The following is a 25,630-nucleotide window of genomic DNA, read 5'->3' on the forward strand; positions in this document are numbered from 1 at the left end:
AAATCAGCCAGAGATTTGCCAGAATTGCATATTGGGGAACATGTCCGTATGAAACTGCTGCCTGGAAATCGAACAAGTCGCTGGAAAATGGTTATCTGTTTACAACGGGTGGCACCAAGCTCCTATCTACTGAATACTGATGGAACTCTCTACCGTCACAATTGTATGGATCTGCGTATGGCTGAGCAGCCTGACTCGGAGCCTGACTCCATATCTAGTGGACAAACATGGCTCACCTGGGCCACACTGGCAATAGGGAATGCACAGTACTGATGCCACAGACCAATGCTAATAACAGTCCTGAGCGAGCCGGTATACCTGACAGCAGTCAAATGCAGAACGTCCCAGTAAGTGATGAGAAGAGCCCAGCAACCTCAGCGAGGTTGGAGAAACTCTTAGTATAAAGAGGGCCAGACATTTGCAACCACCCAACAGACTCAACCTATAGAAAGTGTTCTTACTGGTTCTCATCCAAAATTTCATAATGTTGTTTGCTTAATATGAAAAGGGAAAGATGTTATGGGTGTTATGTTTACCTTATATGCAGCTCTATCATTCATCTGTATTGTATTTGTTTCCTGTTTCATATTGCTACTCTGTGATTCAACTCATTGTTCCTGTGATTCCTGTTGTTGTATTCCCTCTCTCTGTAACAACATGGCTTCTGCACAGTGATGCCTTGTATTGTATTTACTGACTCCACATGAAACTCCAACCTTACTGCCCTCCAGGAAGGAGGAATGTTTAGGTATAATAGATAGATTAGGTATTACATTCAGGTACTAATCAAATACTCTTTGGAGCCACCTGGTGTTTTTTTTTAACTGGTTGTTCAGGTTGAAAAACTGCCTTGACTCCAAATATGGCAGCTTCTGGGAGATTTAGTTTAATTGCAATTTGTCCCTTATTAAAGTTTTAATCTACTTTCAGTAATAAAATATGCATCTGGGGTTTTAAAATTTTCTTTAAGGTATCTTTAATACACTAGGAAGTTAAACAAATCAGCTGAAACAAAAAAAAAGACATTTGGTTTCTTTAGAATGTGTTTTTCCTCTCTTGATTTATATAGACGCACGCTGTGGAAACGGATCCAGAGTATGGTGACCCCATTTCTGGCCTACATGATATCTATTTTGGACAGAGATTATAATCTGGATTTGCTGGTCGAACCAACAACAAAAAATTGTGTGAAAGCCTTGTGGTTATTCATCTTCAGTGAACTAAAACTTCTAGACATTCCTTATGTCATGGGTCAGAGCAGGTAAGCTATGGGAAGAAGATGGGGACAGAGTTAAGAAACAGATTTGTTGATCACAGAGAGAAGTAAATGGATTTTGAAATAAATATGAAGGAATAATGTGGTTATACAGTATACCTATACCAGTGATGTGCAATTCTTGTTTAGCTTTTCATTTTTCAGTGAACATGGCTTATTAAAAAGATTGGCTCAACAGTTAACACCTCTGTTGAATATAGCTAAAAGATAGGGAAAGAAATCTCTCCAATCGCCAACATTTTGATAAAAGAGTGAGGTAGAGTAAACAGAGTTTCAATAGAACAAATTGAAACAGATTTGTTTTACGTGATGGTATTTCTGTTATTCCATATATAAAAAATGGGGTGTATTAAATACATCCACCATATAATCATCAATCCATTCAGTGTCTGTCTTTAAACTGATTACATTTTATGTGTACTTAAATTAAAATATATCTCATTATACCTTGCTTGATTATTTTTTACATTAATAGATTCAAAATATATTGAAAAAGCATCTGTTCATTTTAAACTTTCTTTATCTTCTTTAGCTCTCAAACAAAACCAATTCAGGTGCAGAATTACATGGAAGTGTCTACAGGGGCTGGCAATAAGATGCCTTTCAGCTGGAAGATAAAGGATTATTTGGAAGATCTTTGGGTTCATGCACAACATATTACTAATAATGATGGTGAGAATACCAAGGGGAAGTTAAAAAGAGGTCCCTTTGTTTGAAACACCTGGGAAAATTTGGCTCAAATTAGTGCCTATAATTTGTAAACCGATTAATGGGCAGAATAAAAATTTGATAAATTAAGTAAAAAACAAAATCAAGAAAATAGTATTTTTCATACTAAATTTGTTTTATGCTTTAAAGAGGACTGGTTGACTTTATTTCCGGGGGAGATGCAAAACAATTTAAATCCTATTTTGTTTTCCAGCCCATGCAGAGAAGTTTCTAGACATCTTTCAGCAGACACCCCTGGGGAAACACATTGCTTGCTACTTGGAGGAAGAGAAGGCCATCTTTTTTCATTGTTATGTCAGAGACTTTATTCTCCTGGCAATGGGTGTGACTTCAGAGAGGGAACTAAATGTGCGTATTTCAATCCTAGATGGCTAGATATTGGAGTCAAAAGCTTGCTTCGGGATGCCCAACAGCTGCGTGCTGTAATAGGTGCTGGTTAGTGAGTAAACATGGCACTTAATTACCACTATATGACACGCAGATAAATGTGTCCCATGTATTGGAAAGACTATTGAAATCCTTACGATTCATCAGGTGATTGTGAGGAGAATCACCTTCAATATGCTGCTGTATATTTTCAGATGTTGCAAGTGGCCCTCTTGTCATGCGTGGAAGAAATGAAGGCCGCCTCTTCTGGTGCAGGAACAAGAGTGCCCTCCCTTCCTTGGGTCCACCTTGGTTATCATCAGTTTAGGAGTCGTCTGCAGAACTTTTCCCGGATTCTTGCTGTGTGCCCTGAAGTGCTTCATACCCTTGAACAAAGAGAAAAGAACAGAAGCTGCACATTGCACAGCCAAATGGTGGGTGGGCTGTAACATTTAATCTTAATAGGAAAACATGACACCTGGGGTGGGGTGGGGGAAGTGGTATTCTCTCTGTGTTCTTAATCAGGAGAAATGAATCTGTCTGCAAAAAAGAAACTCCAGGCAGGTCTTCAAAAATGCTTTTATGCGCTATATACTCCTAATGATTGTATTTGTTTTGTAATGGGAATACATGGGAGAATCTCCTAAGCGGGGTCAAATAATAGAATTGCTTTTTTGGGTGTCGATATATAATATTTACTCTCCCATAAATAAAATTGAAATAAGATATAGGTAACTGATCTCAATATATCGTGATAAAATTACAACGAATACTTTTCATTAAACAAATAAAGCAGGCTGAAAACAAGAGGTGTAAAGTTGACATGAAAAGAAAAATGGGGATTTTAAGTCAGTAGAAATGTAAGTCAAAATCAAAAAGTCAAACAGAAATCAAGGGGATGTAAAACGGGCCAATAAAACTGATGGATGGGATAGATGGGAAGAAATCTACCTAAAACCACTAATGGTATTACAGAAGAGAACTACAGGCAGTCCTCATTTAGTGACTGATATTGGGACTGGCAACTTAGTTATTAAGCAAAGTGCTGGTAAAACTGTCATTAAATTGTGACGGTGATTATGATCTTAATTCCAGCTTTCCTTTGTTTTACAGACTTGCAAAGATTGTGAATGGCAAGGATTGATCATAAAATTACTTTTTTGTAACTGTCATAACTAAACAAGGCAGTTGCTAAATGAGAACTCCTTGTATTTATTTAGGGAACTATTTACGTATTTGATTTTTATACCACCATACTTGTCAGATTATTTAGCAAAGTACAAAACCATAAACAAAATGAGGCAGTGAGAGCATCAAAATCCAAGTTGGTCTGCTTTACCAAAGGATGCTTAGATTTGATCATCTTAATGTAATTCTCGGTCCTAACGGTAGGACAAAGTGTATGTTTTTACATTACACGTATGTGGTAAGAGGCTTCTTTATGCCTGTTTGCCATAGGTGCTAGATGTGTTTGCTGCACTGGCCTGTACTGAAATGTTATCCTCGACAGTCCTGACATGGAAATCTCGTGCATGGCTCCAGCAGGTGAAGAACCTTCAAATGCCCATTGAACTTGTATGTGCAGCAAATTGCAGCCAAGGCAGTGGAAGCCAATGCAGCCAAATGCTTCAAGAGGTCAAGTGAGTAAAATTTCAGGGTGGTAGAAAATGTTGTTATAGGTCTACTTTTGATGGTGGTAAGATCATTTCACTGTTGCTTTTTTCTATTGTTGATAAGTTGCTGACTTTTTTCCAGCCAACTTTATAAGTTGACTTCCTATGATAATTGCAGGCTTTCTAAACATCTTTAGTTCCTGTTGTCTCAATCCTAACATAGGTTGGATCTGAACCTGCAAAGTGGCAAGCGTGGAATGCTATGTTTGACAGTCGTGATTTTTTTTGAAGCTAGATTGGCTCAAGAGGACTAATGTGTACTTCAAGCTCTTTTGGCAAGAGCAGATGCATTTGCTCCTCTGCCCTGCTGCACTTGATCACATCTTAACCCCAGTTTTCAAGATGGTCTGGGTCAATTGTTAATTCCCAAAGTAACCCTTCGTTTCTACTTGCAGTCGGGCTTGCAAGTGAATTCATAGGTTTATTTGCTTCCATAAAAGGCAGTACTGATCTCTTTATTATATAGTTTAGAGTCCATTTAAATTTTTCAGTTTAGTTTTTTGATAGTATGCTTTTTTTCTTTTTTAATAAATTAGGGTTTTTTTTCCCAATAGGAGCCAATGGAATAGGGTGTTCTCAGTGTCCCTCTTTCTGGAGCATGTGCTGCTTGGAGCAGAAACTCTGATTCCAGAACTGAAGGAGCTGATGAAGAAGTATATCGTGAAACTCGACAAGGTGAGAATGATAGCTTCACCTGATTGGAAATATTACTTTAAGTGTTCCTTTATTTAGTTGGTTGTCAACAATATAAGCACTCCTTGTTAATTAAAACAAATCATTTTTTCTAACCAATCGTGCATTTGTGACCAAATTTCCTATGCCTGGCAACCAAAGCTGTGAAATTGATCTGGTCAGATTCAGGCAGCAGAGTCATCCGACAGGAGGGTTCCAAGCAACTTAATTAAGACCTGGGCTTGTTAATTTGTGATTAGCACTTTCTGGAGAAGGCTTTGGAGAAAAACAAACCTCTGCTCTGCATGGAGGGAAAAGAAAAGGAAAATGAGTGAAATAACGGGTCAGCCACAAGACCCTGTATGAGAGAACTTTATCTGAAAAAGATGGCAGCAACCAGGAATTTTTACAGTGTCTTTTCCATTTCTCTCTGTCATATGTTCTCTTAGTGATCATTTTGTTTCCAATGTAAGGGCTGAACTGTGATTGCTAAGTGAGGAAAGGGTGTACAGTCTTCTCTATTTAAACATTTAGGTTAATTACTATATGTCAACCTCAGAAGCTATACTTTGTTCAATTGTAGGGAATAGGAGTGGCCCCCCCTTTTTTTTCTTTTTGGTAAGCTGTTGCTTCCTCTTCCTCCTCCTTGCGATCTTCATTTGCTGAGTTTTATTTCCATAATGTTGTACATATTTCCAACTGGGATGACTTCATTGTGTATTTCATTTCACTCTGTTATATAGTAGGTATTTCTTATTTGTAGTTGAAGAGTTAAATATATTTTGATCAGGAGATCCATGGTCTATTCTATACTAAGGAATGTGCCATTTGTTTTGGAGGAAAAAATAAGTGGAGTTTTGGGATCAGTTCATTCAGTGGAATTTTGAGAGCTACATTATGGGAACTATTATATTTTATGAGTTTGGCCCATCATAAAATACCCATTTATTAGATGGCAAAATGATGAGGCTGTTCCTCACCACACCTGCTTAAATTCCCAGGATATTCTCTGCTTATCCAAACAAGGATTGGATTGTTACTGTCCAATATCTTGTTTTCTCAGAATACCTTTGAAGTCTACCTGGATCACAAAAACATCCTTAGAAATAAAAACGAGTATTGAAGCTGATGCTTTACAGTGTGTATTAACTTTCCGTTAACTTTTAAAATTAAAACAATACTTTATTATTTTTATAAAGAATATTTACATAAGCAAAAGACAAATGTAAAGTAAAAAGAAAGGGAAAAGAAAAAGTACAAAGAGCTAAACAGAAAGAAAATGTAAAGAAATAATCAGAAAAAAGTGACTTCTGGCTTTCTTTCCAACATTATTCTTTGATATCCTCTTTGATATCCCTTCAGTCCTTTCTTAATCTTTTTTCAGTCATCCTACCCATAAATCACTACTTTGCTCTTTTCTATTTTCAGCAGAAAGTCCCCAAAAGTTTTCCAGTCTTTTATAAAAACAATTGTTTTAACCAAATGGGTCAGTTTCTGACAATTTTGGCATCTTCTCAGTCTATTCCAATCTATTGTGGGTATTTTGGTGTTCCTCCATTATAGGTGATATAGTAATCTTGCTGCAGTCTCCATATATAAAATCACCCATGAGTCTTTTCTAATTGTCTTACCAGTAAATCCCAGTAAAAAGAGATCTGTTTTTTTAGTATTAATCTTTAACATTCTTTCTATCATTGCATGTATTTGTATCCAAAATTTTCTAGATTTTTCACAAGTTCAAAAAGCATAGTAAAATGTCCCTTCATGTTTTTCACATCCCCAATATTGGCTTGAAGTGCCTTCATAGTCCTTTGATAATTTCTCTGGTGTCATATACCAATGATACATCATTTTATAAAAATTCTCTCTTAATTTTTAACACAATATCAGTTTTATCTCATTTACTCACATTCTCTCCTATTTATGTTTGTGTGTGTGTGTGTATATATACAGTGCTTTTTTTGTAAAAAAATAAAAAAGTGCCGTAACTCACACACGTCATACAACCCGCCTTGCCTACCCTACAAGGTTCCATCCAAAAAAGGTTCTGGAACTCTGTTCTGGGCGTTCTATGACAAAAAAGCCCTCTGTGTGTGTGTGTGTGTGTGTGTGTGTGTGTGTGTGTGTGTATGAATATATATGTGTGTTTGTGTGTACAATTATCTATATCCCTCTGAAGTCAATTGTTGTCTTGACTTTTATCTTGAATTCTCCATGTTCCTATATTAATAGATCTTGATACTTAACCATTTTTCTTTGCCTCTTGTTTTGTTTCTTTAAAATGTTTCCTGTGCTGAGACCAGTAATATTTTCAGGCACAACCTAGGCATGTATTTATTCCATATTTTCACATAATGATTTTTAAAATCTATATTTACTTTAACTTAAAGTAAAAGTTTAACATAAAAAGCCATGCCAATCAAGCCTCTGATTATGTTACTCTAATTGTCTTATTTTTCAACAACACCCACTTTTTCATCGAAACCAAACAGCAGGCTGCAAAATACAATTTAAAATCAATAATCTTAATCCTCCTCTTTCCTTTGGATCTTGAAAATTTTTATATTCAGCTCTTGGTTTTTTTATTATGCCATGTACATCTAGATACATCTTTTTTATCATTGCTTAAGAGGCAAATCATTTTTCAAAATAGATATTGTTTGAAATAAAAGCATCATTCTAGAGTACATTCATCTTTACTTCATAACTTCTCCAAACAATGATAACTGTAACTTTTCTCATTTTTAATAAGTCTTTCTTAATTTCATTCCACATCTTAACATAATTTGTCCTTCTGTCCTGACCACTTTTCACAGAGGCACAATTGAGAGCGTTTTAACAAACTGCATCACTGTTTGGTTTGGTGGTATCAGTACCTCAGATAGAAGGTCCATACAGAGAGTGGTAAGAACGGCCGGGAAGATTATAGGAAGCTTGTTTCCCATTATGCAGGACACTGCTTAAAAGCGCTATGTGCTTAAAGCTTGAAATATTGTTTAGAGACCCCACATAGCCACTTCATGGGGTCTCTTTCTGTTGCTCCCCTCTGGGAGGAGGTTTTGAAGTACTGGTTTCTGCCAATAGGGAGGTGACACGAGGCTGGCTCCAGGCAATAATCAATGCCTCTTTGATGGAGGGGTCTTTCCCGCAACCTTTAAAGGAAGCTGTGTGAGGCCCCTCCTCAAGAAGCCTTTCCTGGACCCAGCTGTTTTGAAGAACTTTCGTCCTGTCTCCAACCTCCCCTTTGTGGGGAAGGTTATAGAGAAGGTGGTGGCGTCCCAACTCTTGCGATCCTTGGATGAAACGAATTATCTGGACCCTTTTCAATCTGGCTTCAGGCCCGGCTACAGCACTGAGACTGCTTTGGTTGCACTGACCAATGACCTCTGGTGAGCCCGGGATAGGGTTCATTCCTCTATCTTGGTGCTTCTTGACCTCTCAGCGGCTTTCGATACCATCGACCATGGTATCCTGCATCGTCTCGGAGAGGTGGGGGTGGGTGGCACCGTATTGCGGTGGTTCTCCTCCTACCTCTCTGACAGGTCACAGTCGGTGTTGGCGGGTGGACAGAGATCGACCCCTAGGCGCCTCGATTATGGGGTACCTCAGGGCTCGGTCCTGTCCCCCCTCCTTTTTAACATCTACATGAAACCGCTGGGTGAGATCATTCGGCGACACAGGGTGAGGTATCATCAGTATGTGGATGATACCCAATTATATATCTCCACCCCGTGTCCTTTCAGTGAAGCAGTCGACATGATATGCCGGTGCCTGGAAGATGTGAGGGTCTGGATGGAGGTGAACAGGCTTAGACTCAACCCTGACAAGACCGAGTGGCTCTGTGTCTTCCCCCCCAAGGGTCATTCTGATGGTCCATCATTAGTCCTGGGGGGTGGAATTTACCTCTCTCAGTGCAGGCACGCAACTTGGGTGTCCTCCTGGACTCACAGCTAAATATGGAACAACATCTATCGGCTATGACCAGGGGGACCTTTGCCCAGGTTCGCCTGGTGCACCAGTTGCAGCCTTATTTGGACCGGGAGGCTCTACTCACGGTTACTCATGCCCTTGTCACCTCAAGACTGGACTACTGTAATGCGCTCTACATGGGGCTACCCTTGAAGAGCGTTCAGAGGCTGCAGTTGGTTCAGAATGCAGCCGCGAGAGCGATTGTGGGTGCACCAAGGTACACCCACGTGTCACCTATCCTCCGCGAGCTGCACTGGCTTCCTGTGGATCTCCGGATGCAATTCAAGGTGTTGGTTTAGGACCAGGTTACTTATAGGAGCGCATACTGCCGCATAGTTCCCACAAACCGGTGAGGTCCCACAGATTGGGCCTCCTTCAGGTCCCGTCAGCCAGACAATGTCGGCTGGCGGGCCCTTGGGGAAGGGCCTTTTCTGTGGTGGCTCTGATGTGGTGGAATCAACTTCCCCCCGAGATTCGAACTACTCCCACCTTGCAGGCCTTCAAGAAAGCTATTAAAACTCTCCTGTTCCGGCAGGCCTGGGGTTGATGTCCCCGGGGGGACCGGGATTCGATTGGGACATGCTGTGTGAATGTATTCATTTTTAATTATTATACTTGTTGTTTTAATTTTGTACGCTGCCCTGAGTCCCTAGGGATTGGGTGACATATAAATTTTATTAATAAATAAATAAATTTATAGCAGAACTACCAGATTCTGTAACAGCTTTGTTCCCTACGCCATCTGTCTGGTAAACTCACAAGATTCGTTTTTCTCACCATATATATGTATACATCCAAACTAGACTTTGTTGTTTCTCTGGGTCATATATGTGTTTGTATGTGGGTATATGCTTATTTTTTTTGTCATGTTTATGTAGTGTATATTGGAAGTGGTTACCTTTTGAAAGCTGTATGCAGTGAAATCTCATTTTAACATATGCTGATTAGTATACGTTTAAAGTGACAATAAAATTATTATTTTATTCAATTCTATTCTAATTATTTTGAAATAATGTACAATTTATAAGTCATTTTAATATGCAGTTATTTTGCTTTTTTCTCAATTTGAGAACCAGTTTTTGTAACAGTTCCTTTTGATCTTCCATCCTCGTGTTTTTTTCTCCTTACTAATTTAAAATTAAAACAGTGTTTTTAAAAGAGTTGATATTTAAGCATTTTAAATATTCTTTAAATGGTAAGTGAGAAAACATGTTGGTCCTATACGTCCACTTTTGGAAATTGTAATGATGGCATTTCTCTCCCCACTTTCCTCTCCCAGTGTTTTCAATGGGATTCTGACCTCAAAACTATGAGAACATTCAGTGCAGTGATGAGAATGCTATGTCAGTGCAAGGAAGATGCCAGTCAATCATTTTGCAGGTAATGCTTTAGGAATGAAATGATCCGTATTGTAAGAAAGGCTTCAAAAATATCACAAATGTTTTCATTTCTGTTAAACCTCAACCTGGCATTTAACGAAAAGGTCAAGACCTATAGTAACTCAACCTGGCTCCCAAAACTCTCTTTGTAGATAGAGGCAGCAGAGGTAGGAGCCCTTATGAATTAATGACCCCTTTCTGCCTTTATAGATTTGTGTTTTCTTCTTCTACTCTTATCTCTTTCTTCCCCATGAGAGTGGAAAAAAGCAATGGAAGCAATGCTTACACAAGGTCACAGACATAGGTTCAGAATATGCACCAACATCAAACCTATTTCAACATTCATCACCGTGTTAGTCCTTTTCCTGGATGTTTATTATCTCACTGTCACATAATACAGAAATCTGAATAAAATTAAAGAGGAACTGATTTTTTTTTCAAACTAATTTAAACAACCAGGCTATAATGCAGTGGACTGGCATACAGTGGCAGCATTTACAAGAAGAGAAAAGAAGGTATATTTTGAAATAAAATTCTTGCCTAGAAAGTAAATCTAAGTCAATTGGCATCAATAAAGATTATAGGGAATTACTAACAAAAGAGACAGAACTTCAGATTACTTTAATCTTCGGTATACTGAGTAAAACTATGCCTGCTGATTCTCAGGGCTAGATTTCAGGATTCAGCAGAAACATCTCTTCTGAATGTGGTCACGTGCTTCTTAAAATTAGGTTTGTAGTTCCTATTCTTAAACAGCAATGAAACATAAGTGAGGATTCTTTTTAGCTTTGCCTATGAATCAGTTGCATCATTACATGGAGGAAAAAGATCATTTTTTGGTGACTTATATGCTGGTAACTTCAAAATCAAATTATTACAGCATGTTTTGTCTGTGGCTTTCCTTAAAGATGGTCCAGAAATTGTAACCAAACCATAATGTAGCACAACCTCCCAAAGGTCTGGCATAACCTCCCAGTTGAATTTTTTTTCCTAGTTGTTGGTGGCTTTGTGGTACCAATGCAAGCTGATCACAATGAACTTGGTTTACGACAAGTTTAGTTGAGGATTGCTTACTCTGACAGAGTACGCCTCACACTTTTAGGTCACCACTGAAACATTCTTGGTGAATCTTTGCATATATTCATTAGATATCTGTGATTAACTTTACTTTTTCTATGAGAGAAGTTGTATAGGGGAAGGTACTGACACTGAGATTAAAGCAAACCCCTCCTTTTGAAGCTAGGGCTTAAAGCAAAGTTATTTGCCAAGGCATTTTAATTGTAATTTTGCTGCTCTTATTATATTTCTGGAGGCAGCCCTGGACCATATTAGGAATGGGCAACATACAAATACTCTAAATAAGTAAAAACAAATGTGAAGGGTAGAACAGGGCTTACCTATGCTTCATTGTGAACTGTGTAATTAAGTATATATTGCTACTTACATGTTTCTCTTTTGATTTCATAGGTTTGGTTTAAGGTCATGCCCAATATGTTTGGGCGATCCTAGAGGTCCAGTAAATCTTCCTTGTGATCACATATTTTGTTACGATTGTATCAAACCGTGGCTGGGGCTGGGACAGATGATCTGTCCACTTTGCTTGGTCAGTCCACCAGATGATTACAATCCCACAGTATCTGAGGAGCACAGGTGAACCTTGTCCTTCTTATCCAACAGATAAATTTTTCTGAGGACACTCAGTTGCTGCATTTCTTGGTAGCTTACTAGATAAATAATAACTTACCATTTTCTCCACAGCATTGCCATAAAGAAAAACACCCAGTTCCGTAAATTATGCAACAATTTTTTCATAGACCTGGTTTCCACAATGTGTTTCAAAGGCAATAATCCCCCAGAGAAATCTGTGATTGAAGAGCTATTGAATCTGATGTTTGTGCCCAAGTCAGTTTTGAAAGGTATGATCATAACATCTGTTGAGATTGTTCTAACCTAAAGGGAAAGATTGTACTGTTTCTCCAGACTGATTTGCGCTATATCCTTAGGCCCTGAAAACTTACATACCAAATCTTTGTCCCCCTTTGATGATGTGGTGGATAAAACTCCTGTAATCCGTTCTGTGGTGTTAAAATTGCTTCTGAAATACAGGTAAGATTTTCAACTGGGATGCATAAATCGGGGCAGAACATTCTACTTCAGCATCTCTGTTGCATGAACTATTTTCGTTATAGGCCTCATTACGGTTCAGACATCATTTTTTAAAACTTAATTGATTCTTCTCCCTGCTCCCTTCTACAACTGCAGAAATGCATCCTTAAGACCCTGGGGATATCTTTTTTATTTCCTGAAAATTGTTAAAAATAATAAAAAAAATCTCTACATTATTTGTGGATAAATGGAGGTTTCTCTTTTCATAGCTTCAGTGATGTGAAAGTCTACGTACAAGAGCATTTATCACAAGTTGAAGCAAATCACATCATGGACAAGGAAGATAAAATAGAGCTGTACATGCTATTCATCAGTTGCTTTGAGGTAACTGTCTTTTTCAGATTTCTTTTAGAGGGAAATGTGGCCAGTGGGACAGTAGGTTGATGAGGAAGAGTATTATATTTGCATGAAAAAAAAAGTGTGTGCTGCTCTCCTTAAAGGAAAAGGAGAAGGAAAGGAAAAAGATATTTGTTCCTAAAGAATCTGTAGTTATCTTACTTCTGCTACATTTTTTGGCTCCTGTACACTTTGGTTTTCTCAAAAAATTGTACATTGTGTTTAAGTCAAACTCAAAGACATGATTAAGATGCTGTTATGCTATTGTATCTGTTGTGTCCTGGGCCTGATAAAGAAACTCAGCAGGCCCAGAAATGTTGCAAATGGTCCCGGGCATTCTAAAAGCTGCCCGGGACTAGACAGAATGGTGCCAGCCTTGTGCGCATGCGCAAGACACGAAGAAAGAAGAACTCTTATTGGTTCACTCTGTTCGGGTTTCAAGCCCTATAAAAAGGCCTGCATGCCTTTTGCTTTTTGCTTGGAGTTGGAGAAGGAGAATAAAGCATTGTTAATTGTCACCATGTGTCTTCATCATTCGCACACGAACGAAGGATTTAACAGTATCAGAATCTGCTATATTGTAGTCAACTTTGGTTCTTAATTGATTTTTACAAATCTAGAGGAAATGACTGAAAATTTAAAAAGTAAAGTGAATCAGTCTCTTTAGTCAGTGCTTCTCATTTTCCAGTTTAGTTTTACATTCACTAAGTTATCAATTGCTGAATCTAGGATTGTTAAGCAGCTTTTCATAGACCACAGTGTACCAACTTTTATTAAAATCAGCTTAAATCATGTTGCAGATCATGGCAAATGAACGAAGTTTATTAATTTTACTAACTGGAGATTGTCACCATGTTCCTGATTTTAACAAACCAAATGATATATGTATGTACTGTATGTATGTATGTATCTTAGTTCTTAGTACCAGGTCTCCCTGTAGCCCCTTTTTCCCCTGAATGTTTCACTTTCATCTGGAATTCTCACTTAAGAAATCTTTTAAGTTAAGGCCATTCCAGTGAACACATGACAGAGGCAGTTTCCAGTTTTGCCTGCACACAAAGTTAACCATAAACTTTGGTTAAAAGTGCAGAAACCTTGATTGCACCTAAGTCAAAAGTGTAAAGCTTGAGGCATGCTTGGGCAGATTGGAGTTGGTAAATCTACTAGATCCAAAACGTACCCATTCCCCTAAGGCACCTACCCATTCCCCTAAGGCACCTACCCATTCCCCTAAGGCATCCACCAAGCCAGGGAACAATGCTCATCCTTAAGCTGGAATACTATTTTCCCTTTCATCTGCCTTAATATGAGGACAGTTAAACTTAGGGGTGGTCATTATCTCCACTGTTCTATTGCCTGCTCCCAGAGAGCAGACCTAATTATTTTGTTGAAAATATTCCAGATAGGTTCTTTGAATATGCCATCCCTGAGGAGCTCAGTAAATTGTCTAAATTCTCGATTCAGCATTTTCTTTTATAATAATAATAATAATAATAATAATAATAATAATAATAATAATAATAATAATAATAATAATAATAATAATAAAGTTGGAAGGGACCTTGGAGGTCATCTAGTCCAACCCCCTGCTCAGGCAGGAAACCCTATACCATTTCGGACAAATGGCTGTCCAGTCTCTTCTTAAAAACTTCCAGTGTTGGAGCATTCACCGCTTCTGGAGGCAGGTTGTTCCACTGGTTAATTGTTCTAACTGTCAGGAAGTTTCTCCTTAGTTCTAAGTTGCTTCTCTCCTTGATAAGTTTCCATCCATTGCTTCTTGTCCTGCCTTCAGGTGCTTTGGAAAATAGCTTGACTCCCTCTTCTTTGTGGCAGCCCCTGAGATATTGGAATACTGCTATCATGTCCCCCCTTGTCCTTCTCTTCATTAAACTAGACATACCCAATTCTAGCAACCGTTCCTTATATGTTTTAGCCTCCAGTCCCCTAATCATCTTTGTTGCTCTTCTCTGTACTCTTTCTAGAGTCTCAACGTCTTTTTTACATCGCGGTGACCAAAACTGGATGCAGTATTCCAAGTGTGGCCTTACCAAGGCATTGTAAAGTGGTATTAACACTTCACATGATCTTGATTCTATCCTTCTGTTAATGCAGCCTAGCACTGTGTTGGCCTTTTTGGCAGCTGCAGCACACTGCTGGCTCATATTTAGGTGATTGTCCACTAGGACTCTGAGGTCCCTCTCACAGTTACTACTATTGAGCAAGGTACCCCCTATACGATACCTGTGCATCTGGCTTTTCTTGCCTAAATGTAGAACCTTGCTTTTTTCACCATTGAATTTCATTTTGTTAGATAGCGCCCAGTGTTCAAGTCTGTCCAGATCCTTCTGTATCTTAAGCCTGTCTTCTGGAGTGTTGGCTATTCCTGCCAGCTTGGCGTTGTCTGCAAATTTGATGAGTTCCCCATCTATCCCCTCGTCCAAATCGTTGATGAAGATGTTGAAGAGCAGAGCCCTGGGGCACCCCACTACACACTTCCCTCCATATAGATGCGGTTCCATTGAGGACCACACGCTGAGTATGGCCGGTCAGCCAGCTACAGATCCATCTGGTGGTGATGCTGTCTATCCCACATTTTTCTATCTTGTCAAGTAGTAGGTTGTGATCTACTTTATCAAATGCCTTACTGACGTCCAAGTAAATTATATCCACAGCATTCCTCTGATCCAATAATTTTGTCACTTGGTCAAAGAATGCAATAAGATTTGTCTGGCATGATCTATTTTTGACAAACCCATGTTGGCTTTTAGTAATGACTTTGTTTGCCTCTAGGTATTTGCTGATTCGTTATTAGATTATCTTTTCCAGGATCTTCCCAGATATTGAGGTCAGGCTGATAGGTTTGTAATTCCCTGGGTCCATTTTTTTTCCTTTTTTGAAGATGGGAACTACATCAGCTCTTTTCCAGTCCTCTGGTAGTTCCCCAGTACTCCAGGATCTTTGAAAAATATAGTTCAGTGGTTCTGAGATCACATCTGCCAGTTCCTTGAGAACCTTGGGGTGTAATCCATCTGGTCCTGGTGATTTGAACTTGTCTAGGCTGGACAGGTGCTCACTTACCATTTTCTTGCCTATCTTAACTTGTGTTTCTATTCTGTTTTTTATGGCACTATTTTTGATAGTTGGTCTGTTTTTCCCTTTTTGTAAAGACAGATGCAAAAAACGAGTTACATAGTTCTGCTTTCTCCCTGTTGCTTGTCACCTTCTTGCCACTTTCACCCACTAATGGACCAATCATTTCCTTCACTTTTTTCTTGTTTTTTACATGTTGAAAGAAGCTTTTTTGTTATTTTTTACTTTGGTCGCAAGCCTTAGTTCACTTTGAGTCTTGGCTTTCCTCACTTCATCTTTGCAGGCTCGAGCTGTTTGCTGATATTCTGACTTAGTTATGTGCCCCTCTTTCCACTTTCTATACTTGTCCTTTTTATCTTTCAATTTGTCAGAGAGTTCTTTATGTAGCCATGCTGGTTTCTTTTGAGAGCTGTTATTTTTCCTCTTTGTTGGTATTGTGCTAGATTGGGCTTTTATTATCTCATTTTTCAAAATTTCCCAAGCTTCTTGAGTTGTTTTACCCTCGAGGATTCTCATCCATGGAATCCTTCCCAAGCCCTTTCTAAGTTTATTGAAATTAGCTCTCTTGACGTCTAAGACTCTAGTTTGACTGTGTTCTATTGCTTGTGCTTCCATAATGTTGAATTCCAATATTGCATGATCACTTCCTCCCAGGGTTCCTATGGCTTCAACACCTTCTATCATTTCATCTCTGTTAGTCAGAGTTAGATCCAAAATGGCTAATCCCCTAGTTTCCTTCTCTACTTTTTGGGAGACAAGGTTGTCTGCTAGGTTTGCCAGGAACCTGTTTGATCTTCCACTTGGTGCAGAGTTTGTCTCCCAGTTGATATCAGGGTAGTTAAAGTCCCCCATTACTATTGTGATGTGCTTCCTACATACCTTAGTTAGCTGACTAGCAAAAAGTTCATCTATTTCCTCTGTTTGGTTGGGTGGCCTGTAGTATACACCTATGGCAATGTCATTTCCCCCCCTTTTATATTGACCCAAATGCATTCAAGACAGTTTTCATCATTGTTGTGCTCTATTTCTGTAGAGATGTAGTTATTTCTTATATAGAGAGCAACTCCACCCCTCTTTTATTTAGTCTGTTTCTTTTAAATAATTTAAATCCCTCTAGCTGTGTGTTCCATGTGTGGGTTTCATCCCACCATGTTTCCGTAATGACAACAATATCATATCTGCCCTCATTAACCTGAATTTCTAGTTCACCCTGTTTGCTGTTCATACTCTGTGCATTGGTGTATAGACATTTGAGTCCTTTATGACTGGCCCTGTGTTTACTTTCTACATAACCTGTGTGGTGCCTGAGTTCCCCTATTGTCTTACCACCTATTTGGTTAGTGCACTTTGTGTGGCACTTGCTATTAGAGGCTTGATTCTGCTTGACAGCAAGGTTGGTATTCTTGTCCACACACACATCTATGTTACATCCACTGATAGCCCTATAATTTTTAGATTGCCGGGGACAAGGTTGTTCTGTATCAATTAACTCCCCATTGTTTAGTTTAAATTTTCCTCCAGAAAATCTGTGAATTTATAGCCGAGAAACTCAGTCCCTTTCTTTGATAGATGCAAACCATCTCTTTTGTACATCTTTTCATTGGACCAGCTACAGACATCGTAATTAATATATCCAAAGCCTTCCCCTTTACACCACTCCTTTAGCCACATATTGAATTGTGCTATGCGCTGGCCTTTTCCATTTTGCTCCTTATACACTGGTAAAACCTCTGAGAAAGTAAGCCTACAGCCTATTCTGCTAAGTTCCTTCCCCAAGCTCTGGAAATCGTTCTGCACAGAGAGTACATCTTTTTGGGACAGATTGTTAGTGCCAAGATGTACAATAGCCTCCACATCACAGTCTTTGCTGCCATTCTTGATTATTTTAGAAATACGCTTCTTGTCCCTACTGGCAGTAGCACCTGGAAGACACCTGACCTCTTTCGAAGCCTCTGTGTCCTTTCCTAAATTTACATCCCTTATAACTGAATCACCTACCAAAAGGTAGCTTCTCTTTTTGGATGCCTTTCTGTTCTTGCATGACTGATGTGTAATACCTGATTCACACTTCTCCCTGTCGAAATCTAGTTCTTCATCTTGGACCACAATCCCCTGCTTATTTGAGTTATCTTCACAAATACCTTTACCTGTCTCCTTAATAATGTCCCTATTAAGGTCAGCAAGGGCACTGTAACTGTTGTGCAGGGACACAGCAAAAGCTTTGTGTTTATGGTTCACAGCTCTCACCCTGCCAGATCCCACGGTTATCCACACTGCCCTTCTCCTGCAGGATCTTTGTGGTAGAGGGGGCTGATACCACAGAGGCTTAATAGAGTAGAGTAATTTTTTTCATACAGAAGAGTTAAAAATTGCTTAATTTGGAAGCTTTAACTGGTATAAAATAAGGTGGAAAATAATTGGAAAATATTCTTTTATTTTCAGGATTCGTTGTGTGAGAAAATAGAAAATTTCCCCAAAGAAACCAAAATACGTTGCTTGGCAAAGGATGGGTATTTTCTGGAAAATTATATTCATCAGTGGAACCGCCACCATCCAGTCTCCCAAAAAATTACCATTGAGTATTTGCAAGGAATTGCCAACCTCCGTCTATGCATGGATAGAGCTGCAGAGGTGATCTTTGAACTTCACGAAACTTCAGGCAAGTGGATTATGGTAGCCAAATAGAAATGCTAACTTTCCAGAAAACTTTCATAAGCAAGTTCTTATTCAGTGGGAAAAAAATTGAAGAAAAAAATCTTTTTTTGTAAATACAAAACTTTGCAAGACAAATTCTCTTTGCAGGATACGTTCTCCATCTTTTTAGAACTGCTGTGGAATAGTTGGGAATTAAATACCAACTTTTCTTCTTTCTGCAGACAATAGTGAAGATAAAGAAAAGCAAATCTACTTGGAAAAAATGAGGCAGTTCTTCCATTGTATTCAGAATAACTGGTATAACATTTACCTTGTGCGAAAGCTTACTAGCCAGTACGGGTTGGAATTCACACAGAAGCTTTTGAGTAACCACCACTATCACTGGGTATTTCCATCAGAAATAATTGAAGAGCAACAGGTAATTCCAATATATTTCTGTTAACAACTGGAATAGCAATAGCTTCTGGAATAGCAGTAACTTCACAGTGCTTTATAGCCCTCTCTAAGTGGCTTAAAGAGTCAGCATATTGCCCCCCAACAATCTGGGTCCTCATTTTACCAACCTCCGAAGGATGGAAGGGTGAATCAACTTTGAGCTGGTTAGAATCAAACTCCCGGCAGTGGAATGCCGAGTTAGCCTGTAATGCTGCATTCAAAGCATTGCGCCACCGCACCTCTTCCAAAGATGGCTTTGAACAGATAAATGAATGGGTGTCAGAAGAAATTTTTTGAAAGGATCTTTGTTTGGCTTACCTTGATTAGTTTGTCTTGCTGTGAGATATTAGTGTTAAAACAGAATGGCTGGAGAGGCAGCTATCTAAGATTAAACTGTCAAGCAGTTCTGGATGGCCAATGGATTCATATGCCTGTTTACTTTATGGATGACATAAAGTTTTAACTTTCAGAAGCTTCCAGTTGTCCAACTTTCTAAAGAAAGTCTAAAAATCCCATTGACTGTGGTAGGGACAAGTTAAATGAATGAGTGAATTAGTACATACAGTATGCCTTTAAGAGGTTTTTTTTTTATTTTGTTGTTTGTGGCCTCAGAGACTCCAATCTGGTCGCATTGATCAATTCCTGGTTTGTGGCAAAGACTACAAAGCCATACGCAATGCTGTGGGGGAAGCATTGATAAAATTGGAGACAGACGTCATCGCAGCAGCCCTGAAGGTAACTTCTTTCTTTCTGAGCAGCTTAGCTCTTCTTGGTTGGCAGGAAGGGGGCCTTCTCTGATTTGGTAACAAGCACAAAGTACTAGAGGATTTCTCAGATGCTCCAGTCATTTCTGTTTCTATTAGCTATGCTGGACAAAAAAAGAGAGATTTTTGTTGATACTGTTTTTCAAGAGCCAAATGGCATTCTGGTATTTTTTCTCCAGTTTTTCTAGACAGTGTTAGATACCCAGTTTGAAAATTTGGAAGGAAGTTTTGCTGTAATTGTTTACAAATGAAAAACTATTCTTCCTTCAGAAATAGCTCATAGCCTGTTTGAGCTAGTGAACCCCTTTGGGATTTAATTCTCATGGCAGCCATAGGGAAATTTACTCAATTTACTTAATCCTTTCTGTCATTTAAGATTATCTTATTTTGGTTTTGTGTGTGTGTGTATGTGTGTGTGTGTGTGTGAATTTTTCCAAACAAAGCACTACACTGTAATCATTTCCTAATTTTATTTCCTGGGGCCTGGAGGCATTCCTTCACAAAAAGTTGAAGCTCATGCTGGCATTTTTCATAGCAGTGTGCTTAATTATTCATAACTGCTTTGATTAATAGAATATGGGGGGAAACACAGTGGGGAATAAGAAATATGTACAAAGGATCTGAGTTTTAATCCATTTTGGTCTTATCAGGATCATTGATGCTAATTAACCTGATATCAGTGATTTATTTTGTAGAATGCTTTGTATATTATGTTTGATTGGTGTGGAAGACAGATTGGCTTACAAAGAGAAACTCAAAAAGATAAAAAGTAATGCAGTCCAAATTACTTGCACTAGCTGGTGGAATAAATTGGACTGCTGGATTGGAATAGAGATTCTTATGCAAATCTGTGCCATTCCCTTGCCTGGTTTTCCCTTTACAGTTGGTGAGAAAACTTTCACAAAAATACTATGATTCAATAGCTCTTTGGAATTTGGAGTGTAAGGCTGTGTTTTATTAATTCTGGTTTTATTCTGTGCTCTTAATCATTCTGTTACCAGCCAAAGATGGAAACTACTCCTGATTGTCTTGTCTCTTTTTAATAGTTTCGGCTATTTGTATCTTTCCCTTCAGGCACATAAGGACTCCAGCTCTGCACCGGCAGTTCATTTTCTTTTGACTATCTTCAGAGAGCTCACATCACTGTATAGATTCAAAGACCCAAATGCTCACCCTAAGCAGAAGGTGAATTCGTTTTCATTGTGACCTGTAAATAAGGGCTATTTTAGATGGAAAGGTCCTGCTAATCATAGAAACGATTGGGGTAAACTAAATATAGGTCGGTTGTGCGCAAAACCAAGTGTTCTGTGTTTTCTCCTCAGGAAACTCACAGCAACAGTTTTGAGCTCAGATCATTTCATGGTCAAACATTTTGCACGTCCCGAATGGGTTGTGGTTTCTCTCAGCTGTTTCCATTTGGAAAATTTGTGACAAGGTTGTACCTGTAAACCAGACCTGGGCATTTTAAGGCCCATGGGTCATATCTGGCCCATGGGCAGTCCCAGTTCAGCCCGTGGTGATAGCATCGATGGCAGGGGGCTGGGTGGCAGGGGGCAGGGGAGTGGTGGCCTTCCACAACAGTCTCAGTTTCTCATGTGGTTCCTTGGGAAAATTAATTGTCCGTCCCTGCTCTAAACTAGATAGGATTTCCATATACCTGTTTTCTGTATTGCTACTTGTGTTTTATGTTAGTGGATTCATACCTGTCCTGAGGTCTCTTTTTTTTTAATAAAAAGTTTTTTATTTTCCATTTATTCATACAAAATACAATTCAATTAAAATAAATTCCTAACCATTGGTACCGTCTTCCCATTCCTCCCAGGCTGCGTCCACCCTCTCTAATCCTTCCCTACTTCCCTCCTCTTTCTCTCCTCCCCTCCTACTCTCTTCCCCTCCCCTTCTGCTCTAACCATCCTACTTCCTCCCTGCTCCTTCCTCCCCTCTCATCCCTCTCACACACATGAACGTAGCATAGGGGAAATGCTCAAGCGTTTACCATGTCTATATTATCATTACCCACCCACTCACCCACCCACCCACCCTCAACCCTCCCCCCCCTCACTTCCCAGAGCAGAGTACAGGGTTATAATCAGAAAGTTAACAATAATAAAAAAAAGGAAAAGAAGAAAGAAAAAAGAAAAAAAAAGAAAAAAAAACATCATACTTAACCTTTAACTTCCCTTAAATTAAGTCATATAAACAAATCTCTACAACCGTTACTATAAAATTTACTCATAAAGTAAATGAAACTTTATAGTCCCATATTTTTTCTGAATATAATCTATCCATCTTCTCCACACAATAATATATCTTTCTTGTGTATGATCCTTCAAATAAGCAGAAATTTTTGCCATTTCTGCAGTTAGAAACTTTAAATATCCATTCTTCTAAAGTAGGCAACGAATCCTACTTCCAATATGAGCCTACTAGTAACCTTGCTGCAGTTAATAAATTCAACATTAAAGTAGTTTCTTTGTCATTTAAATCCACAAAGATACCCAATAGGAATAATTGAGGGGTGAACTTTATCTTCCTTTTAAAAATCTTTTGAATGTTCCACCAAATCATAATCCAAACTGTCCTGAGGTCTTTTAGTATTACTATATTGTAATTTTCCTAGAATCACTAAAGCAGGCAGCAAACAACTGCTGGTAACAAAGTGCAATAATATTAAATGAATGAGTGTGTAAATAAGTAAATAATTAATCATTGTTATGTCACAGATTAAGTCTTTTGGACCTGTGGGAAAATCTTATTTACCTTTTTTTCCCTCCTTTATTCAGCAATGTGATATACTTAAAGAATTCATCCGGAACTCCAGGGTTCTTCCATCTGTAGAACTGAAGGCATTTGCTGAATCTCTTGTGTCTAATCAGCTCCCCTTGCTGACCCTGCCCCCTCTGTCTTTCGGCTACAACACGATGGTGATTGAAATGGCAGTTCACACTGCAGTTGTTTTGTTTTGTGGCCAGAATCAAATCCTTCAACCTCTAAGGAATCTGGCATTCTCACCTAATACCATGCTGGTAAGGAAGTTCATGTTGGACTTCTTTTTAACTTAAATTCTTTTTTTAAAAAATGCATCCTGCCTATTTGTTAGGTTGAATATTTAGTAAGATTAACAACTACTATAATATGTAATGCAGATTTTAAAAAAATACAGAAATGAACAATGTTCAAATTAATGAGCAAGATATCAAGGCTTAGAGAAAGCAGTTCTAGAGGCAGAGAGAGTGGGTATCAAACCCTCCATAACCTGGGAATGTTCTGTGGCAAGAGCCTCTCTTACATATTTTAACAACTGGATTGATCCATCATGGGAGAGTCTGTCCTTCAGAGAACCAATTGTAGGCCATTTAAAGCAGTGTTTCTTAATCTCGGTGACTTTAAGATGGGTGGACTTCAACTGGCTGGATAATTCTGGGAATTGAAGTCCACCCATCTTAAAGTCACCAGGATTGAGAAACCACTGATCTAAAGCATTAAATATAAACACCAACTGCTTAAATTATGTTCGGGAAACATTTGGTATAGGTACAATGGAAGTGCAGAATCTTTTACTGGTTAATAAATTGTATAACATACCAGTTAAACCTTTCAGACATTCTTTAGAGGTAATGCTGGGCAATAACAGTAGCACTTAGACATATATACCACTTCATAGTGCTTTACAACCCTCTCTAGGTGGTTTACAGAGTCAGCCTATTGCCCCCAACAATCTGGGTCCTCGTTTTACTGATCTCGGAAGGATGGAAAGCTGAGTCAACCTTAAGCCGATCTGGATCGAACCTCTGGCAGTGAGCAGAATTAGCCTGCAATACTACATTTTAACCACTGCGCCATCATGGCTCAAACAAACTAGCTTATTTCCTAGCTTCCCCTCTGTTTATTTATACGTTTACAATTTCGAGATAATTCTCAGTGTTTACTGTAATGTATTGGGTTAGTTATTAATAGTTGTTATTATCCGTTGTTGTGTATGTTTGAAAAGAGTCTCCAACTATCACAGGGAAACTGCTAGCCTGCAATTTAAGCGGGAAATTGTTCTTTAAAATGATTGGTCGCCGCCTAGTGGCGGCACTGTATAAATAGATGTCAAATGGTTGTCGGAGCCACTTCTGTGTTTTCAGCAATAAAGAATAGTTGTATTACATCGGTCTGGTCTATGCCTCAAGAAACTCAATACACAACAATGGCGATGAAGGTGGGATGCTGCTAAGGAGAGAGAGAGCTGAAGCACTTAGCCAGAAGTCACTAGGGTGTGAGACCAGGCACCAGAGCCCTGGTAGAGACCACATCTCCACCCTGCCTGCCAGTAAAGTCACACTGGAGGCACAGTCTTCCTGAGGGATCCATCCCCAGGATTTACCTAGCAGCTCCTAGCAGCAGAAAGCATTGACCAAGACCTCGTGAGTATCAGCTATGGCCAAAGTGGGCAAGCTGAACGAATTTGATGTTTCTCACCGTGAACAATGCAGCTCCTACGTCTCCAGGGTGGAGAACTACCTGCGGGCCAACCAGGTGAGAGACAATGGGTTAAAGGCAGCAATCCTGCTCTGCATGTGCGGGCAGGCAACCTTCAACATCACGGAGAACCTGATTGCCCCAGCCAGCTTAGAATCAGTCACATACACTGATCTAAAGAGGAGGGTAAAGGAACATTTTGAATCCAGGCTGTCCATTATTGCTTGGCGGCATGCATTTGAGCAAAGACAGCAACAGGCAGGGGAGTCAGCAGCTGAATTCGTGGCCACACTAAGACAAGCATCAAGACTCTGAGAGTTTCCTGACTTAGAAGATCGACTCAGAGACAGACTCGTGTGTGGCCTGAGGAACCGAGATTTGCAGCAGAAGCTTTTCGCAAAAGAAACGCTGATGTTCTAGGATGCATTAAAAGAGGTCATGGCAGACGAGGCCGCCGGTGGAGCAATGAAGGCTTTACGTCCTCAGAAGACTCCCCTCAGCCAGACAGCTGTGCACCACGACACTACAAAAATACTGGAAGACCCAGACGAGGGTGATGAGATTGACCAGTTACAGAAACAACCCATCAGACAGCAACGTCCCATTGACAAGGCAGTTCTATTCCCTAGCTGTACCAATTGCGGTGAACAGCACAAGAGGTCTGAGTGCAAATTCCGTACTGCAGTGTGTTGTGCTTGTGGCAAGCAAGGGCACATCACCAGAGTCTATAAAGGTCACCAGAGAGAAGTTCTGCCCAAAGACATCCCATGGAGAGGTAAATGGGCCCCAGGACAGAACAGGGTCAGTTACTGCTCCAGAAGGAGAAACATATTAAAGACAGGAGCCCAACGCCCTGTCAAAAAGAAGCTGAGACTTAAAGTCAGGCTACAAGGGGTCCCTTGTTCTATGGAACTAGACAGCAGGTCAGCCCTGTCCATAATCTCTCACAAAACGTTTAGCTACATCCGCAGACAAGGCAGGAAACGAGTTCAACTCAAACCGTCAAGCTTTGTTCTGACAGACTTTCATAGTTGCCGCATAGTGGTGAAAGGTGAAGCCACAGTAAGAGTCAGCTTCAAAGAATTCGAGGGTCCCCTCAATGTTGTGGTTGTTGAAGGCCAGAGCACCAGTTTGATTGGGTTGGACTGGTTTGATGCCCTAACCGGCATCAACCACACACAAACAGCTGACCTAGCCAGGAATTTGCTGATGTGTTCATCCCTAATTTAGGTCAATACAAGAGAGCGCCAATCTCCCTTAACCTCGATCCAACAGTAACTCCTATCAGGATCAAACCTTGCAGAGTGCCTTTCGCACTAAAACCTAAAATAGATGCAGAGCTAGACAAGTTAGTACAGCAGGGAGTGCTTCAACCTGTAGATAGCAGCATGTGGGAAATCCCCATAGTAACTCCAGTGAAGCCTAATGGGGACATTCATATTTGTGCTGATTACAAATGCACAATTGACAAAGCTTTGCAGCAACATGCTTACCCAGTTCCAGTGGTAAGCCACATCCTGGCATCACTGCAGGGAGGTCGTGTATTTGCTAAACTGGACCTCACACAGGCATATCAGCAACTGCCTGTGGATGATGCCATTGCAGAGGCTCAGACAATAGCCACACATAGAGGGGCATTCAGGGTTCGTCGCCTGC

The 25,630-nt window shown here is 39.5% G+C and overlaps 1 protein-coding gene across 1 annotated transcript in view; it reads left to right on the forward strand.

Moving 5' to 3' along the window:
• LOC120309132 (E3 ubiquitin-protein ligase RNF213-like) overlaps positions 1 to 25,630 on the forward strand; it is a 117,936-nt gene that overhangs the window by 64,842 nt on the left and 27,464 nt on the right. The window contains exons 33-48 of the mRNA XM_039346031.1: positions 1,070 to 1,261; positions 1,809 to 1,948; positions 2,199 to 2,353; positions 2,587 to 2,805; positions 3,830 to 4,011; positions 4,599 to 4,719; positions 9,965 to 10,065; positions 11,532 to 11,714; positions 11,823 to 11,980; positions 12,068 to 12,170; positions 12,440 to 12,554; positions 18,099 to 18,315; positions 18,533 to 18,729; positions 19,359 to 19,481; positions 20,585 to 20,695; positions 22,294 to 22,536. Of these exons, the coding sequence (XP_039201965.1) occupies positions 1,070 to 1,261; positions 1,809 to 1,948; positions 2,199 to 2,353; positions 2,587 to 2,805; positions 3,830 to 4,011; positions 4,599 to 4,719; positions 9,965 to 10,065; positions 11,532 to 11,714; positions 11,823 to 11,980; positions 12,068 to 12,170; positions 12,440 to 12,554; positions 18,099 to 18,315; positions 18,533 to 18,729; positions 19,359 to 19,481; positions 20,585 to 20,695; positions 22,294 to 22,536 (2,560 nt within the window). The remainder of the gene's footprint in view (positions 1 to 1,069; positions 1,262 to 1,808; positions 1,949 to 2,198; positions 2,354 to 2,586; positions 2,806 to 3,829; positions 4,012 to 4,598; positions 4,720 to 9,964; positions 10,066 to 11,531; positions 11,715 to 11,822; positions 11,981 to 12,067; positions 12,171 to 12,439; positions 12,555 to 18,098; positions 18,316 to 18,532; positions 18,730 to 19,358; positions 19,482 to 20,584; positions 20,696 to 22,293; positions 22,537 to 25,630) is intronic.

Source organism: Crotalus tigris, unplaced genomic scaffold, assembly GCF_016545835.1.
Source record: "Crotalus tigris isolate CLP2741 ecotype Arizona unplaced genomic scaffold, ASM1654583v1 scf7180000017551.9496454, whole genome shotgun sequence".
In the NCBI taxonomy this organism is placed as follows: Eukaryota; Metazoa; Chordata; class Lepidosauria; order Squamata; family Viperidae; genus Crotalus; species Crotalus tigris.